The sequence below is a fragment of the Ascaphus truei genome, chromosome 2, assembly GCF_040206685.1.
Source record: "Ascaphus truei isolate aAscTru1 chromosome 2, aAscTru1.hap1, whole genome shotgun sequence".
Taxonomy (NCBI): domain Eukaryota; kingdom Metazoa; phylum Chordata; class Amphibia; order Anura; family Ascaphidae; genus Ascaphus; species Ascaphus truei.
In genome coordinates, this window is record NC_134484.1 from 452,101,774 (window position 1) to 452,121,365 (window position 19,592).

At 44.6% G+C, this 19,592-nt stretch overlaps 1 protein-coding gene across 1 annotated transcript in view; it reads left to right on the plus strand.

The window, feature by feature from the left end:
- The first annotated feature begins 5,160 nt into the window (after positions 1-5,160).
- Positions 5,161-19,592, plus strand: part of GARS1 (glycyl-tRNA synthetase 1) — a 44,092-nt gene continuing 29,660 nt past the window's right edge. The window contains exons 1-3 of the mRNA XM_075587948.1: positions 5,161-5,532; positions 15,680-15,781; positions 18,067-18,169. Coding sequence (XP_075444063.1) covers positions 5,230-5,532; positions 15,680-15,781; positions 18,067-18,169 — 508 coding nt within the window. The 5' untranslated portion in view covers positions 5,161-5,229. The remainder of the gene's footprint in view (positions 5,533-15,679; positions 15,782-18,066; positions 18,170-19,592) is intronic.

Consider the following 19,592-nt stretch of genomic DNA (forward strand, 5'->3'; position numbering starts at 1 on the left):
AAGTGATGGACATCCTAACACATATAATCTTCATTAAATGTATCTAATATAGCATACAGTACGGTCAATTAGACCAAAAAACAAAAACACAATAATATTGTTACATTGTTATACAGACTATCATGTTCGCGAACCTGGTTGATTCATCTACGATGAATCTTAGGTACAGACAAAATTGTACAGATATATTTGTATTTGGCTGAAAAACATAGAACGGGGAAGGAAGCAGAAAAAAAGATGTCATTAGATAAAGGAACATAATTCATTTGAGAAACGGTGCAAGGTCTATTTCTGCATTTAAACCTCTAGGGGTGAGTGTCTTAAGGCGATGGATCCAGAATGTCTCCCTTTTGAGTAATTCGGATTCCCCTATCTCCTCCCCTCCAATGTGGTAACACGTGTTCAATGGCTTTGAATTGCAGGCATGCCGGTTCTCCACCATGAAACTCTGCAAAGTGATTGGGTATGCTGTGGTTTGTCAATTTTCTCTTTATGCCACTTAGGTGTTCAATAATCCTAGTTCTTATAGGTCTAATTGTTTTACCTACAGTATATACTGTAGCTTACAGGAACACTCCAGCAGATATACTACATGATCTATCCTGCAAGTCATAAATGTTTCCACATTGAAGATCTCACCTGTGACATTTGAACTAAATTGAGTTTGGTTCGGTGATTTGAACTGACATGCCTTGCAACTTTTACAACCAAAAATACTATGCTAGTACATTTCTTAAATGAAGCCTATGGTCTAGGAAGACGAGGGGGAACTCTGGGCTAAATACTATGTCCTCTGCCAGAAGGAAGGAGAGGAGCTGTCAGCGTTCATTCACCGTATACAATTGGTGCTAGGGTCACTATTCACTCACAAGTTTATCTCCGCCCCTGACATGGATGAAGCCCGACGTAAACAGTTCCTGCGTGGGTCGAGCCCAAACCACACTATAGCCAATATGATCCGATGTAACCTTACGCAAGGGAGTCCTCCCACATTTACAGGGTTATTAAGCCAAGTGAAGGTGCACGAGGTACACAGTCAGTTTCATGGCTCCAAGAAACCCAAGGAGTTCCGCAAGGAAGAGACTAAGAAACCCTCAGTATTCCATGCATGATTTTTCCTATTTAATGTGTATAGATATTATTCAGATCATCTAATCTGGAACAATTCTGAGCACCCATTTCTTTTTCTGTCTGCCTCTCCAATAATGCGCCTGAGATCAGATGCATTATAAGGAACCCCAACCCTCTCTAATAGAGCATCTGAGATCAGATGCATTGTAAGGAACCCCAACCCTCTCTAATAGCACATCTAAGATCAGATACATTGTAAGGAACACCAACCCTCTCTAATAGCGTGTCTAAGATCAGATGCAATGTAAGGAACCCCAACCCTCTCTAATAGCACGCCTGTGATCAGATGAATTGTAATGAACCCCAACCCTCTCTAATAGCGCGTCTGAGATCAGATGCATTGTAAGGAACCCCAACCCTCTCTAATAGCGCGTCTGAGATCAGATGCATTGTAAGGAACCCCAACCCTCTCTAATAGCGCGTCTGAGATATGGTGCATTGTAAGTTCTTCTGTATTTGGAACAATCTTACAATTACCTGAAATTACAGGAAACCCTTTAGGGGTGCTCGGGAACCCAAGGATTCCTAGGAACTCTGATTGAAAAACACTGGTATATAGCCAGTGGCGTAGCTAGAAATGTGCACGCTACAGGGCAAAAAAAAATTTCACGGCCCCATTAATATTAATACGGACTGCAATTTTTTCCCCTCCTCCCATCCTCTCCCTGATCCTCTCTCTCTCATCTCTCCCCATCCCTCCTCCTCATCATCTCTCCCCCTTCTCATCATCTCTTACTCTCCTCCTCATCTCTCCCCCTCCTACCAATACATAATACAAAATATACTCCCCATCCCCAATACATAATAAATACACCCTCCTCCCCAATACATAATAAAAAATACATCCACCCCTCCCCAATACATAATTTAAAAATACATCCCCCATCCTCAAAACATAATAAAAAACACCCCCCCCCCAATACATAATATAAAAAAAATACACCCCCTTCCTTTTTTACCATTTTTCCAGTTTTGGGCACAACTCCATAAAAATGACATTATGGAACTAGAAAAGTGCAGAGAAGAGCCACCAGATGAATAAAGGGAGTGAATAATCTGATTTATGAGGAGAGGCTAGCTAAATTAGATATGTTTACATAAGAAAAGAGGCGTTCACGTTTCAAATTAAAATATATGATAACTATATACAAATATATTCAGGGTCACTATAAGGAGCTTTCAAAAGAACTATTCATCCCAAGTGTAGTACAAATTACACGTCCCTTAAGAATGGAGGAAATTAGATTTCACCAGCAACAAAGGAAAGGGTTCTTTACTGTAAGGGCAGTTACAATGTGGAATTCATTACCCATGGAGACTGTGACGGAAGATATAATAGATATCTTCAAAGGTTGGACTTTTTTTTTTTTTTTTAGAAAGGAACGCTATACAGGAATATACCAAATAAGTAAACACAGGAATGATGTTGATCCAGGGAGTAATCTGATCGCCGTTATTTGGAGTCAGGATGGAATTTATATTTTCCCTTTATGAGACATTGGATAATGTTTCATTGGGGTTTTTTGTTTGCCTTCCTCTGGATCAATATACTGTAAATACAAATGTAGGATAAGTATCTGTTGTTTAGATCAGCGCGCAAACTGGGGGGGGGGCTAGATTTTCTGGGGGGGAGGGGTGGCGCTGCAGTAATAGAGGTTCCGCGCTCTCCCCCCCAGTAATTTAAATTAAATGCAGGGGGACTGCGCGAGGCCTATATAATACACTTTCCTTCCAGCGACTCGTCGTCCTGGTAACCCAGCGGTCAAATGACGCCGCGGGGTCACGTGATGACACATGGCCCCACGCATAATTTGACGCCGGGGTCGAGCGGGAGGGGGGGGGGGGAGCACGAGGCGCCGAGGAGCGCAGGCAGGGGTGCGCACGTGGATACGTTTGCGCACCCCTGGTCTAGATTTAACACAGGAAAAAGTGAGGAATAAACCTCCAAGTCCGGTGCTCAATCAATAGCACTGTATATATTATATAGTAGATATGATGGTTAGATCCTTCGGATGAATCGGTGTACAGGGGACATAATAAAGACTTGATGGCTTGTAGATTATCGCGAGTGTCTTACATTAGACTCAGCCGGGGTGGGGGCTCATGAGCTGTGTGCAGTCCAAAGCAACTATGGGAACACTGCTGTAAGTGCCCCACAGAATACTCACAGGATCCTCGTAGCTCTCCTCACCACACCCCATGTCTCACACTCAAAGGTCCAGCTGGCCGGTATACAGGATGATGCCTCTCTGTCCGCCTTAATTGCTGGAATGCCCAGACGTCCCCGTAGACCACCGACACTGCGTGCTCCAGCCGTTGTACAATAGAAAAACAAAAGTCGGAATAGCGGTCACTGCTCTCCGAACCAGGATAAAGAAACCAAGCGCAGTAAAATCAGGTACTTATTTATTCATCCCCATAGGAAGAAAGAACATACACAAGATGTGCACTCTGACGCGTTTCGTCTCTGACTTTGACAGCGGTTGATAGTTTGTACAGACAAAACCCGCCTTTCTGGACATCTTCGTTGCCGGTGCCTCAGCTATCAGTGGAAACCATGCTTATTTACAGTCTTGTATAATACCACACAATAGTATAAGAATTAAATTGGTCAGACATTATCGATTTTAACTGAAATTTGACAATACTAGGACAATTTGATGACAAAATTCACAAATGAATGGTGTTTCAAATTTAGGTTATCTCGTGTTACATGCCGTGGCTTTTTGTCCCATTAAGTTTAATCGCTCCTCCCACAATGCTGTATAAAATAGAGCGTTTTCCTAGTCTAAAATAAAGAGACCCTGCAACTGTACCGATTTGGCGACACTGTACCGCCCCCCCAGCCGTGTACCTGCTTGTACCGGTGCCGCTGCTGCCCGCTCTTCCCTGCGACCGCGGCCAGTCAGAATTTTTGGTGTCGCTGAGACAGGCTGACCGCGCGGTCTCACTACATGGCCAGCCTATCAGCGTCACCAAACATTCTGATAGGCCGGTGGTTGTAGAGAAGAGCATACAGCAGCGGGAAACCCAGCGTCTGGGTCACGTAACACCTGTTGCCATGACGAGACTCTACGTGGTCACGTGGTGACACATTGCTATGACATGTCACTTGATGGCTCGGCGCCATAAGGTGTGCCGGTTTCATGGCTCCTTGGCACAGCGTGACGTCATGTAGCGTCCAGGCCATATTGACGGGTTGCAGGGGGAGATGCCGGGAGGATGTCGGAAGGATGCAGGGAGACGAAGGTAAGCGCTACATTTTAAAATGTTGTCTCTGAGTGAGCCTTCAGTAAAGGTAGCAACCCTGGTCCTCAAGAGCCACTAGACCAGTTTTCAGGATATCCCTGTTCAGCACAGATGGTTTAATCAGTGGCTCAGTCTTTGACAATCCTGAAAACCTGGCCTGTTAGTTAGGGTGACCATATTTATCCCGGCAAAAACTGTGTCAAATGTCACCGACTGCGCATGCGCGAAAAGCGAGCACCGACAGCGCATGCGCAAAGAGCGCTTGCCGGTCACGCATGCGCGATCAGCGTTTGGTTGTGGCATATGCGCGTTTGGGGTTTACCGGTCGCTCATGTGCAATCGAAGGTAGAAAGGGGGTTTAGAAAACCGGGACAGCACCTCAAAAAGTCAGGACAGATCTACAAACCAGGACTGTGCTGGCGAAACTGGGACTTCCGGTCACTCTATGGATAGTGGCCCTTGAGGACAGAGTTTGAGACCCCTGGCATCAACTGTGGCTTATGCGTTCGTCCAGCACTGTTGTATCTTCAGATTTAGGGTGTGCTCAATGTCCTTACTATTCACCATATCAATGCAAAGGTACTTTTTCTTTTCTGGCTTTCCACATTTGAAAGGTACCAACCGCCTGATGTTTCAACGGTACAAAACACAGTCACACAGCACAGTCCCCAACAGTGAGGGCATAGTGCCCTTAACAAAAATGGCCGCCGGCGCCTTTCAATGACACACGATTGCCGTCTGTCACGCTGCTTTGCCGACAGTGTCGCGGCGCCGTTGGCTCACGCTTGGCGGCCGGTGCGGGAGAGAGAGATTTCATCATGCAGTGAGTGAGTGTCACGCCTGCGGTCCATGCTGCTGCTCAGAGCCGCCCCCGCCCTGCTGCTGCTGCTGCACCACCCTCCTCCTCCCCATCCCCGGTCTGCCGGCGCCTCCCTCCTACTACACTGCACCCTCACAGCAGCCCGGGGTAACGCCAGCGCTCCCACCCGGCAGCACCGAGTCCAGAGGTTAAAGAACCAGCACCGCCACTCGGCACCTGTCACCTGCCCAGCGCCCGGCACCTACCCAGCACCTGTCACTTACCCAGCGCCCAGCATGGAGGGGAGTGCGGAGGAGCAGCTGGCTCCCCTGAGGCAGGCGGTCAGAGAGCAGGTGAGAGGCAGGCAGAGCTGTCACAGGGAGCAGCACCAGGAGAGGGGACTGTGTGTGTGCAAATAACAACCCCATACATGTATTAATCAGATTGTGTGTGCAAATAACAACCCACTCCCCCGCCATACAGTACACGTATTAATCGGATTGTGTGTACAAAATACAAATAATCCCTTCTATGTATTCATTGTATTGTTCTTGGGGCTGGTGGATTTGGGGGTAAAACCCTCCATAATTTTGTTTCTGAGTAGGACAGTTGTGTGGATTCAAATACAAATGAAAAAAACAAACAAACATTTAGTATTGCATTGGTTAAAATGGAATATATGTGGGGTTTGATGGTGCGGGTGTTGTGAATGATTTATTGATTTTTAATGGCAGTGTTTGGGGGTGGGAAGGTTGCGTTTTAAGGGGAAATGTAATAACAAAGAAGAAATGTTTGTGATAAAGTGCTGATTGGGAGAAGTATCAATTGTGCTGTTTTATTGGACAGAATTACTGGCAGCCAGGGTATGAAAGCATGAGTGGTGGTAAAATGAGTCAGATTTGATTTCAATGAGCGAGTCTTGAGAAATGATAAGACATATCCAACATCAAGAACAGTTTACAATGGGACTGTAATCCCTGTTTCCTATGAAGTTCTCTTAATCTAGTAGTATTGGTAAACCCAAATTCTCTTAATCTAGTAGTATTGGTAAACCCAAGGGCAGAAGTAAACGCATATCCATGGATCTCCGATTAATATCGTTTTTAAATGTTCATCGGACCGTTTACTACTGTTTTCAGTTTGTGTTACTAATAAAAAAAAAATTGGTTCAATTTTTGGGGGGTAGTGTTTTGTTTGATAATAGAATGGGTCAAATATTGTGGTCCGTGATGACCAGCAGCATCTCCCAGGGTGCTTGCATTGAATTTCTAAGCACTTGTGGTCTGTACGGTTGTGTGCATTGTGAATGTCCAACATAATCAAATCTCACTTTTTTCACACTTGAAGATGGAGGGAGTTGTCCCACATCAAAGATTAGTTGTTGTTCCTTTTACCTCTGGAGGGTATCAAAGAATGTATTTAACAAGAAGCTCCTTTCAGTAGTACTATTATCTAAAGCTGTTGCTTTGTCTGCGTTTAGCCTGAACAAGAATATAGAGTTAAAACGAGGTCATTATCTCAAACAGTGGGAAAGGTTTTCTTGTGCATCGACATTTTAGCAAGATGGGATCGACTGCAGAAAAGGTTGTCACTTCAGTTTATAGTATGGATGATGGTGTAGGATTTATCAGAGGGACTTGGTGACATCCATTCTACCTTGACCTTTCATTATTTTGTCCAAAACATGTCATCATAACTTACAAAATGTTGACTTGTACGTGTTCATCATGGTTACTTTCTTGTGCACAGTGTATAACCCAGCTAGTTAGCACTTCAGAGTAGAAGGAAGACTGTCTGCTGGAACAATTAGCATAGCAGACAAGGTCTCCTGAGGTGAGGTTTCCATGGTAGTAGGGTTTAGAGCATCCCTGGGGTCAGTTCTGGATCTATAGTTGCTACAAATGGTTTACCACTGTGGTTGAGTCCGAAGCACCCGTAGCTGAGCTTCACTGGGTGGGTTGTCTTTATAAGTTTTAGAAGTTTAAGAGCATAGGTTAGGGGTATTCCACAAAATCAACTTGGCAAACCTAGCAAGGGGATTCTGTTTAGGAGTGATCATTTTTAAATAATATTTGTTTGGGGATAGGAAATGTTGGAGATTAAATTGTATACAATTATTAAGAATCGCTTTAGCTTGCAACATCGTGTACAAATCAGGTTGAAAATGAACTGCTAATTTTAAAGTAAGTTAATTTTGTTTCCTTTTACAGTTAATTGAATTGGTGCTTTAAAGATGCAATCTGTCATACTGTAGTTTGAAAAATGATATTTTGTCAGACACCTTTAATACACTTAGTGTGATCTGTACTTTGACTTCTACTTTCCTTTTGTGCAAAAACGCTTGCAATTTTAAGCTTTTGGGGAGGAACAAAGCATTGCTTTCATTTTCTCAATTTTAAACAACGCGTCTGATTCAGTGTATAATGTTACAAAGGAGGGAGAGAGGGAATAGGTCAGGTTTGGACAACTCCAGTCCTCAAGGGCAACCAAGAGATCAGGTTTTAAGGATATCCCTGCTTCAGCACTGAGCCACCTGTGCTGAAGCAGGGATAACTTTAAAACCTGACCTGCTGGTGACCCTTGAAGACTGGAGTTGCCCAACACTGTAATAGGTGGTAGGATAACTTTTTATTGGTCCAACAAGTAGTTGATCTGTTACAAGCTTTTGAACCTCTCAGGATCCTTCAAAAAAGGATCTCCGCTTCTAGTTGATCCAATTAAAGGTATCATAGCACCTACTCCCTCTCCCTCCTTTGTTACTACATGAAAGAAAGGACCAGCATGGTTACCCACCCTTAGCCGGAGATTATGGTCGGCGCGACGGAGAGCATGGCGTCCCGCGTGCCTGTCGCCCGAGCGATGGATGAACTGAGCTTCCACCGATTGGAGAGGCGAGGTGGACACGTCACCAGGCTGGTTCGCACTCATTGGCTGAGCCGCTCACGTGATGCGGCCACCGCGCGTAAAAACAAAATGATTTGTAGTTTGAAAAATCTGCCGGGCGGTTACTCTGCATTTTGCTCGCGCGCACTATGGCCGGCCCCTATCGGCTGATGCACTTTGTTCTAGCAGCGTGCAAAATCGCACGCACCGTTGCGCCCACTTTAATCGCGGCCTTTGCCCGTGTATAAAGTGTGCTTTGTGCCTTTGTTTAATACCTTAAAGTAGAGAGTGCACGTTTCCCAACCACATCATATTTCTATTTCTGGCTAGATTGTTGGAGGGGTATTGTGCACATTTCCGGCTGCACACGGTGGATGAATATTCTGCAGTATGCCGAGTGCCTCTGTACTATCCTCTTACCGAGGAGACGTCTTCATCTGTTCTCTAGGGGTCAGGGAATCCTTTCCTGAATTGCCAATGCTTCCCTGATATTGAGAGTTATCATACTTTCATGCCCCCGCCCCCCATCTAAACACTTCTATTCCATGGTAAAAAAACATTACTTGGCGACATCAGAACTTTGCTCATTGTGGGCCAGACTCACTAATAGGTGATGGGCTTTAGCATGGCTTCCTTCTCTTCCAGGGGGGTGGGGAGACGTGGACACAGTACTAGCTGCATTTCGGATGTCGTTAAACCTACTCGATCGCTTACTGAAGCGATGTTTTATTATTCACTAAACATCTGTTTAAAGTAGCAGTCCGCACTGATTGATATGTGTTTTAACTTTTTTTTGCGTTGTATTTAATTTACTTTAGTTGATATCTGGGCGTTTCCAACGCTGTTTTTATTTGAAAGCAATAGGAGCAATCGTTTAAAATATGAAGTGTCTGAGGGGCTAAAATGTAGCCCTTCCCAGAGCCCAGTGCAGTCTAAAGCAGGGGGGCGCAACTCCAGTCCTCAAGACGACCCCCCCCCCCCCCAACAGGTCAGGTTTTCAGGATATGTCCCTGCTTCAGCACAGGTGGCTCAGTATTTGACTGGGCTTCAGATTGAGCCACCTGCTTTGCTGTAGCATGGGTATTCTGAAAACCTGACCTGTTGGGGGAGTCTTGAGGACGAGTTGAGCTCCCCTGGACTAAAGGCCAGAGCTTAAAAAAAAAAAGTTATCATGTTTTTAACCACTATTAAGAAGAAAAACAGACACACATAACCCAGGCTTTGCTCATGGGGCAACCTACTTGCAGTATGAGTTAAACTCTTACAGGCTTCCCAGGGGAGGGTGAGGTTGATTTTAACCGTTCCTTGGAAGGGCAGTATGGGGGTAACTTATGGACTGAGTGGGGTAGAAAAGCAGTTACCAACTTCCATGAATGTTGAAGGGAGCTGTAGGGGCACGCAAACTTTTTTTTGTTGCGCCCCCCATGCCTGCTCTCCTCCTTGGTGCGCTCCCCTCCTTACCTCACGCAGCGTCAAATGATGACGCGGGGTTGTGTGACGTCACGTGACCTGCGTCATTTGACGTCATGCTACCGTGGCAACCGTGATGTCACGACGCCGCGTTGCCATGGTAACGTGTCCTGTAGCCGGCTGAACCTCGGTAAGTAGGGGTTGCAGAGGCCTTGCGTCGTCCCCCGGCATTTAATTTGATGGCCTGGGGGGAGAGCGCGGGACATCTGCAACTGCCTGCTCCCCCCAAAAAAAATCTCGCGCCCCCCAGTTTGCGCCCCGCTGCTGTAGAGGAAATGAGTAACAAAGGAGTGGCATTTTACCCTTTGGGGTTAAGTGGAAGGATACTGGGCACGGAGCTCATTCGTCACGTACACGGGGACTGTCAGAATATTTAAATGAGCCGTCTGTGATTTAAAAACAAAACCAAAAAAGAATAACTTTTTATTTTTGAAGAGTGCCTCAAGCTGAAGGTAAAAATAGGTATTGACACTTCACTGTGAATGACACATTCATTTATTTTTGCCCTTTTTTCAATGTAAAATACGGCAATGTTATAAAGTATGTATAATATAAAAAACAGTATATTTTTTTATTTTAAACATGTAATCTCTACCACAGCAGAAGTATTTTTGATCTACACAGAATATGTATGCATTAGAGTCCCATGGAGGGGAAATAAAATCCTAGTGGGTTCCACCGCTCATATAGAGGTAAAGACGCTGACACAGAGTATTGGCATTGTCTTTCAAGAAGTATTTTATGCAGTCTGCTGTGATTTAGTTTTGCTAGGCTGTTGCTCTTCAGATCGCTGTTTATATTACAGATATACTGTATTGTATCCTGTGAGATTGTTCTGCAGAATATACAACCTATTCTAAGAATAACAGTTTCCATAGGATCCAATGGCCACATTGGTGCAGCATATCCCAAAAGCCTACACCTTTGTGGCTTTCTCTCCATAACCATACATTTCTTTGTCTGTTTTTTCTGTATTTCTAAGGAGACTAGCAGTATAAAAGGGGGTAATTCTCGTTATTCGATATTTATCATCGTTTACATTTTTCTTAACATACAGAAACTGCATGACAAGAATCCTTGATGTGTTACAGATTGCTTCAGCTTTTATTATCTGCAGTGTTGAACAGCCTTCATCCCCCTGCAGAACAGCAGCATTCAGACAGCTCTGCAGGCTGTGTTAGAATAGCTTTCTTACTTTGGTAAACTACACTATCCCCTCCTAGGAATTTCAGATGATTGCCTCCCCCCCTTCTACCCATCCCCCCCCCCTTTCAATCGCCTCCCTCTGCCACGTTAACCTAGAAATGCAGTACACACAAGCAGAGGAGAGGAACCTCCCAATCCATGTGAGGCTTTATAGAACAAACATCTCATTAAAACAGCATTAATCCAACATGCTTCTGAGTGCAGGCGCAACGCACATTGTTTTTAATAAGCGGCTTAAAAATGAAGACATATGAAAGTAAAGTCTCCTATACTGTGTGTTGTGTTCTGGAACTTGTCATCTACTACAGTACAAAGGACAGCCACACCGATTATAGTTTTATATTTATTATTTATTGATTTATAAAAAATGTTTTACCAGGAAGTAATACATTGAGAGTTACCTCTCGTTTTCAAGTATGTCCTGGGCACAGCGTTAAGACAAATACATGGTTACAAATACAGTTACATAAATGAACAGGGTATTCATTATATACAAGACATTGCATGCACAGCTAGAGGAGATGTATATTATGGGCGTATGTAACAGTTACAGACCAGATTAAAATGTGAGAAAGCCTTAGATTTGAAGAACTTAAACTGGTGGAGGATGTGAGAGTCTCTGGTAGGTTGTTCCAGTTTTGGGGTGCACGGTATATAAAGTGGAATTATTAGAAACACAGCATTTTCAACTGCCATTTAACAGACAAAACAAGTTACAGTATGATGATTAAAAAAGTGACTAAAACCCTCTACTGTACAGTGTACAGCAAATAAAAATGCCACTTATGAGCACTTTTGCATGTCTCAGACAGGGCTGCAACCCTGCCTTTCCCCATTATCCCTCTGCATACAGTGCTTCCACTGCACCCAGGGATTCTGGGTAATTACATGCAAATGAGCACACCCTGTCACATTTTTGCTTCTTATTCATTTTAACATGGATGCCCTCTATGTGTACGCCTGCCGTATTACACCGCTTACCAGCACAGCCTGGGTTACAGAAGTGCAGCGCCAGTAACCCAGCTATTTTGACATTGTAGGGAATATCACGGTGAGGTTGGTTATACTGGCTTTGCAATGCGAGGCTGGTAGTGGGTATAACCAGACAAGAAGCAAACGGCATTCGAAGTCACGGAGTGTTCATTTGCATGTCATTACCCAGAATCCCTGGCTGCAGTGGAAGCATTGTATGCCAAGATATATGATTGGGGGGTAAAGACATGCAAATGTACCCATATGGTATTTTTACGTACTGTAACTCTTCTGAAACTTTGTGTACATTATTAATGTACAATTATCAATGTAACAAATTGCACTTAATTTGTAGGTGAGCTGCTTTGGTCTTTAACACTGCAGCATGTATTGCGTCCTTAGGCTGCGTTTATAGTCGGCGCGGCATTGCGTCAAAACAAATGCATTGCATCCGTCGCGTGTGCTTATAGTAGAAGCGGTGCTTCGGCTTGGTCGCGATCGCTGAAAGTCAATGAAATTTGATTTTTTTCAGCGCCCGCAGCGTGACGTCGACGTCGCCGGGGCTATAAGCGCGGCCTTATACTTATCCTCTGATGGTTTAGCACAGAAGTGTTTGCATTAAAAAAAGGGGGGGGGGAAGAGTGCTGAGTTGAAATGCCACTCGCACACTACTCGGCATGTTTTTCCTGCCGTTTTATATAGTGCGGTCTGTGCTGAACGCTTTCTTCTGCCTTTAATGTTCACAATGTAATGCTGGGTTTCACCACGTGCCCATGCAGGGTATCGCACCCCGAACCCGATGATAACCGATACTGACTGGAATTGCGGGTCTGGGTGTCATACCCTGCGCTTAGTGCTTCTCCCCCAAAATGTGTTGCTTAAGGCTTTGTGTTAGAGTATTGTGTTAGAGTATTGTGTTAGAGTATTGTGTTAGAGTATTGTGTTAGAGTATTGTGTTAGAGTATTGTGTTAGAGTATTGTGTTAGAGTATTGTGTTAGAGTATTGTGTTAGAGTATTGTGTTAGAGTATTGCCAGGCACTGTCCTTTTAAAGTGGGATCCCATAATTGGAGACCCAGTAGCTTGTGATTTTAGGACCGCTTATCTTCCATGGTACTAGAAACATGAGACTGTAAATTTGCCGTGGTTGGAGTTCAGGGTGTTTTTTCCCAGCGCAAAGTACAGCGGCAGTGTTCAGTAACAATATCAAGAAGCATTTTTACGCCTCAGAAAGCGCAATGTAGGAGAAGACAGAGCTAAAAATAATTACGTTGTGTTACACTTGTTAAGTCTGTGCGATGATGCACACCATCATTGTTCGTTCAGTGATTTGAAACAAAGTGACGCACTCTGCTCATTTGCATGTCATTACCCAGAATCCCTGGCTGCTGTGGAAGCATTGTGTTAAGAGGTGATGGGGGAAAGGCAGAGTTGCAGACTTGTCCGAGACATGCGAATGTGCTCAAAAGTGGTATTTTTATTTGCTAAAAATAATAATAATCTGCAATACATATCTGTTTTACCAATGTCTTCAAATATTCTGATTTGGGATGGAAAGAATTACAAAAACAACTGAAAAAGTTTACCCTTTCATCTGTCACCTACTGTATGTTCCTCCTCGAGTGCCCGTTATTCATGTCGGGGATATAAGAGTTTACGGTTTTAAAGGGATACAGCCTGAAGATAGAACTTGTGCACATGTACAATAATATACAGTACTAGGTTATCGCTGGCAGTAGTACCATATTGGAGAAAACTGCTTTTTTTGGGCTGTAATGAAAATCTCCCATAAAGTTTAATGCAATCCAGTTTGGATACTTGCCCACACAGGGGGGGAAAAAAAGTGTGTGTGTATATATATCACTATCTCTATCTCTCTCTATCTATCTCATATTGAAAAATAGGTGTGCACAGAGACTGATACATTAGTTCCAGAGGTTTGAAGACACCACTGCATTATTCTGATTTGTGTTGCTGCATTTCCTTGTAGGAAACCCTAGGTGAAGTTGAGGCAGTGAAGCGGCCGGCTTGTGGTTGTACGTCCAGCCATGAATTCTGCTTTCAAGACCTCTGTGGCAGAGCACATGGACTGTCCATACGCCTCCGAGTGGTTCAACAGTCTGCTTTCATTGAGAAGCTTATTTAATTTTAACACTGGTGATTAAATCCGATGTGACTCGGTGTACTTTTAAGAGATGCCTCACAAGCTTTAGCGGAGTCTCCATATCTCTGTGAAAACATTGGATTAGAACCTGAAAGTGTTGAGATTAGCAGTGTAGCTGCTTTGTTATTAGCAGACCTACAGGATTGAGTGAATCTGCCAGTGCTACTGTGTAAATTAAGCCTCGAACAGCACATTGCAGAGGAAAATGTTTCCTGCATTTTTGTAGAGTATGCAAAAAAAGAGCAGCATGACTCCTTACATAGTTGCAAGTGGCTTAGGACTTTTGGCCGTGTCCAAAACGCTGCTGGGACATTTTACCGTGGGACACGTGACTGCCCGACCGCCGTCTGCCGCGCGCCTGACAAGCCAGGTCTGCCCCGCCCGCTCCGACAACTGCAGCGGCCTGTCTAGGCAGCGTAGCGGTCCCGCGCGGGACATTTAAACATGCAGTTGTCGGAGAGGCAGACCTAACTTGGCTTGTTGGGTCGGGGGCGCGGCGGGCCGGACATCGCGGCGGTGTCCCACGGTGAGATGCCCCGTGGCGAAGTGTGCCCGGCGGCATTTTGGTCACAGCCAAGCATCCATTTCTGGTTGCAAGTGTAGCTCTATATTGAATTAGGCCCAAATGATAGCAATAAATAGCTTAGTAATGAGTGACTCACTGTGAGTGTTCATTTGCATGTCATTACCCAGAATCCCTAGCTGCAGTGGGAGCATTGTATGCTAAGAGATAATGTGAAAAAGCAAGGTTGCAGAGCTGTCTGAGGCATGCGAATGTGCTATATTTTTTTGCGTACTGTACAGATTTTGATCATTTGAGCATTACACCACCTGCACGCATCACTTTGATTGCTACATGCGAGTGCTCCAGCAATCCACCCCCAGAAGCCTACCGTGCATATATGCATTGGTAGTATCTTGCCCTGAGCATGTCCTGCTCTCGCTAATGTTTTTCTAGCTCTGTGGTTTCTATTGTAAACTTCAGACTGCAGTGTGCTCCGAGGAGAGCTTCTTCTCAACCCCTAAAACTCCTGTTTCAAACGTTTATCACCTGAACTAAGCATCACATTGTTAGGCCTTGAAAACACACAGCGCTACGCAATGTGCGTGCGTTCGTCACTGACCCCTGGCAGCTAATGGTAGTGTTCATTGTTGAAACTACCATTGGCTGCTAAGCGCGGCGTCGTCGCCGCTGTTGCTGGAGTCTTTCAAAACTGTGATTCCAGGCTGCAGCAGCGCGACGTCAGTTTCAGCAGCCAATCAATGCATTAGCTACTGAAAGTGAACAGAGTCTGCAGCTCCCTGCGCGCACACACACACACACACACACCCACACACACACACCCTTTTGTTTTACCCCGCTCTCAGCTCAGAGCTCCCCGCTCTGAACTCTCAGGACCCTGTTCACCCTGCTCAGAGCTCCTCGCTCTCAGGGTGGGAGGCTGAGCGCGTCACGTGGGGGCGTGGTGTGTCGGATCATTCCATCTGCTGGGGATGTTAACACATTGCTCAGCGGACGGAGGTGTGCGCATGCAGCCACGCGGCGCCGCATAGCGCTATGTGCGCTCCTGGCCTTAAAATAAAAACCGGCTTTGGAAAGGGCAAGATAAAATGCATGAATAAATGACTGCTGCTTTAACAGGGAGAAGACTATTGGGCGTTTGGAACGTACTTATGGGGCTTTAGTGTTGCAACCCTATAACGGCATTTCATTTGTAATATCCAGATTTAAAAAACAGAGCGGTTTTTAGAATTTCAATTGTCTGTCATGTTTTTACCCTCCTGTTTTTTCTTCCATTTTCCCAGGGAAACCTAGTACGGAAGCTAAAAGACGAGAAAGTCCCACAAGTTGACGTTGACAAGGCAGTGGCAGAGCTGAAGGCTCGAAAAAGGACCTTAGAAGCAAAGGTAATTCTCCATGTTTTTAATCAGATGCAATAATTTCATGAATATGACGTAACCTGATATTTCTGCTTCTCCAAACCCACAATAACCACTGCTTTGTGTTTTTATATAATCTTCACTTGTAAGTGAAAACAGGTGTATCACCTCCATCAATAAGCCCACGGGTCGAATTATTTTCATTATATTTATTCAGAGACACAGACCACATCTTAAAAATCTGGCGCCGGCGTTTCTTGGTTATGAGCGGAGAAGTACAGCAATGATAGTATCTGTTCCAGTTCTTTGGTAGTTCTGAATTCAGTATACACCGGATCACACACTTATACCAGATTTCAGGAAATCCGAGATTGCCCAAGTATGGACTTGTTTTTCTCAGTTGAAACTACATTTTCAGAATATTTTATTTCACCGATACCACACCTCGTTAGTCCCGTTCCCGTTCATATCTTATCTACCACCTTCCTGCCTCCTTAAACATACCAAGGGCGCATCCCTTATTTTAGCCTCCACGTAACCGTGTCTTTGTACTGTAGGTACCAGAGGGGCCCACTGTGCCACATTCTTTCTACTCCCTAAATCCTCTCAGTATTTCTTTAAGATCTTTATATTAATTTCCTTGCTACTTCTAGATAACTCGGAAACTGCATTCCTTTGCTACTTCTGTTCACTATTTAGGTGCCAGCGTCTCCCTCAGCGGTGCGAAATCTGGGGGACAGGTTTTAAGGGGGGGGGGGCGCAGCGGTTACAGAGGCCCCACGCTATTCAGTGTGAGGCCTCTGTAAAATTCACTTACCAGGCCTCGCGTCCACGTGTCATTTGGCGACTGTCGCCATGGCAACGCAGCGTCAGATGACCCCGCAGAGTCATTTGACGCCGCATTCAAGGTAAGGGGGCGGTGGGGCGACCTAGGGGCAGAGCACGCATGGGGGCGCAGCCGAGGAAGTTTGCGCAGCCCTGGTCTACCTTGTACAGTTGGTGCCTATGCAGACAATATGGAATCTTTGGTTCAACCTTAAATCCTCCTATCTTCAGTAAGCTCTGCCGCCACTTCTTTAGACATGGAGACAGCTGAGTTTTGTAGGGATGACAAGAAGATTTGATTTGTGTATGTAGTATGTGCATTAACATTTGAGATCCCACAAATCCCTTCTTCAGGTGTTACATCTTATGATACCTCCAGATATCTCTCTAGTAGAGACTTTTGAGATCTCAAAAGCCCACATACAGTTTACACGTAATGTATGAAGAACTGTTGGTTCCAATAAATGGTACAACCTTTCCTGGGTTTTTTTTTTTTTTTTAACCCTAAAGTCGTTCCTTCATAATTTTGTGAAATTCTGCAAAGCAATCTTGTTTACCCAGCAACCTGACAGCTAACCTGCTCCCTGTTCCAAATGGGCACCCCTAAAATCTCCATACAATGGCCTACATACACTGCACTTTTTACTCCCAAAATAGCAGCGCCAAGCTCTGATAGAAGCACTTACAGTGCCTCCATGCAGTCCTATTTGCACAGCATATTAAGGTGCAATGCCACATAGCTGATCATAAACAATCTTTTGTAAATAATGTAACGATCTAATGGGCTTTCTAAAACTAATCTAACCTAACCATGCTAAAATCATCTGGTAGGCTTATTCTGCTAACCTAACAATAGATTACAATTTGCAATTGTTATGGGGCTCTGAATGGGGGAGTTGCCAATCAAGTGTTTTCTTTACCCTGATCTTTGTTGGCGCACTGATCGGGGCCGAGGACGAGAAGGAGAGTAGTTGGCAGGGGAGCTCTGCCTGTGCAAGCTCTTGCTGAATATAGCGACAGCAGATAAAGGTGATTAAATTCTTGTAGGTCAGGGCCAGCCAACTCCAGTCCTCAAGGGTCACCACCAGGTCATGTTTTCAGGATATCTTTGCTTCAGCATAGGTGGCTTAATCGGTCTCTGCTTCAGCCCAAGTGGCTCGGTCTTTGACTGAGCCACTGATTGAGCCACCTGTGCTGAAGCAGGGATATCGGGAAGACCTGTTCATGGTCCTTTAGGACTGGAGTTGGCCTCCCCTTTTTATAGGTGTATCCGATGTTGGTAAAAAAGGCATCAAACCCGGAGATGTACTGTAACCCCTCTAACAAGTCACTGGCAATACAGTGCAGTTTGGTTGTAGGCGGGTTTCCCCTTTTAATTCGGAGTTGCCATGCATGTGATATTACTGCTGTAACGTGTTTGCTTTCTTACATACCCATTAGATACCGCAAAAAGAATTCGTGTAAATTAATCCTTCACATTTTTACAGGAACTGTCTCTCCAGCCCAAGGATGATATTGTGGACAGAACGAAGATGGAGGACACTTTGAAACGGCGCTTCTTCTATGACCAGGCTTTTGCTATCTATGGAGGTAACTACTTTGCAATTGGATATATCAAAGACTTCTAGTGCGAGCAGTTTTGTGCACCGGCACTCCCCTTCCTCCACTCCCCCCCCCCCCCCAACCAGCCAATCTACTGGATTTGTTTTGTGCATGTTTTATTTATTCCTAATTTTAACGTAAAGAACCTTCTGAGCTGGACCGCACTATTCTCTGCTCTGTGGGCCCTACGTATATTGCTAGACAAATATATCTTTGTATTTACTGCGTATTCCCTTCTGTGGGAATCCATGTAGCTGCAGGTCGGCCTCACTCCTGTGTGCAGATTGGAAGCGGTCAAATAATCAGAGCGTGGCATTGCGGCTTCCTCTTGGGTGACCCCAGCAGCTGAGAATGGCACGGGTCAGTGCCAGAGGACCCCCGGTTTCGTCAGATCAGCAACAAAAATAAAAAAATGGGGGGGAGTGCTGCATTTTTTTGAACACTTACACAATAACTTTGCTGGTCACCATGCAAACGGGGTATAAAACATTGATCGGTTCTTGGTGTGGTCCCACAGCCTGCCATTTCTAAAGTATAAATTGCCCTGATTGTCCTTGTTCTTCTGGTTTACGTATTTAAACGTGAAGGATTCTACTAGTTGTAGCTGTATTTTTTGTTTTTTTTATAAGTGGCTTCCATTGGTATTTTCTAACATCTGAATAATGAGTCCGCCCTGTATCACTGTAATTTGCATTGACTACTACAATCTTCCGTCAGTGAAGTGTTGACCACAAACTAGTCCCTAACAGGCAGCAGGTTTTGCGTATTCCGCGACACTAGGTCTTTTGGGTCAAAAATCTGTAACGCTGCTAACCCTTGCAATGCATCATAGACCCCCTCTGTTAGCATTTTTTTATTTTTTTTGTTAGATCTTAAAAGAATCATAAAAATGGTGGAGAACCTTAGTGGGGGTTTGGTCCTTTGGTTCTGCCGGGGCCTGCAGATGGGTACATTGCAGGCACCAGCTACATGAGAGGCATGGAATATATTCTGCGTAACACTTTTGGGTTGTGTGTCTGCATCACCTTACAAAGTGCTGACAATAGTGTGCTAAGAAACACCATTTGCAGTTGCCCCAGTCACACGTGTAGACATTCACTTCTGTGTAACAGACTGTAGTGAAAGCCCCGCACACAGATCAATGTTCTTTGTAGGTTAGTTAGTCTCTGCCGTAATTGCATTTCTTTACAAAGTGCTGAGAAATGCATTGGACATTGGTAGAAAGAAAAGCTACAGTATACTGGTCTGGATTGGATGCCAGCTGTGTAATGACCCCACTTTTGGGGTTTTTGGGGTATTACCAGTGTTAACAAAGTGCACACACATTCATTTCCCAAGATCAGAAGCAGCATTTGGCTCGTTTTATAAAACTTTGGGATTCAAAGCGTTGAAATCTTTGTCACTGTTTTTG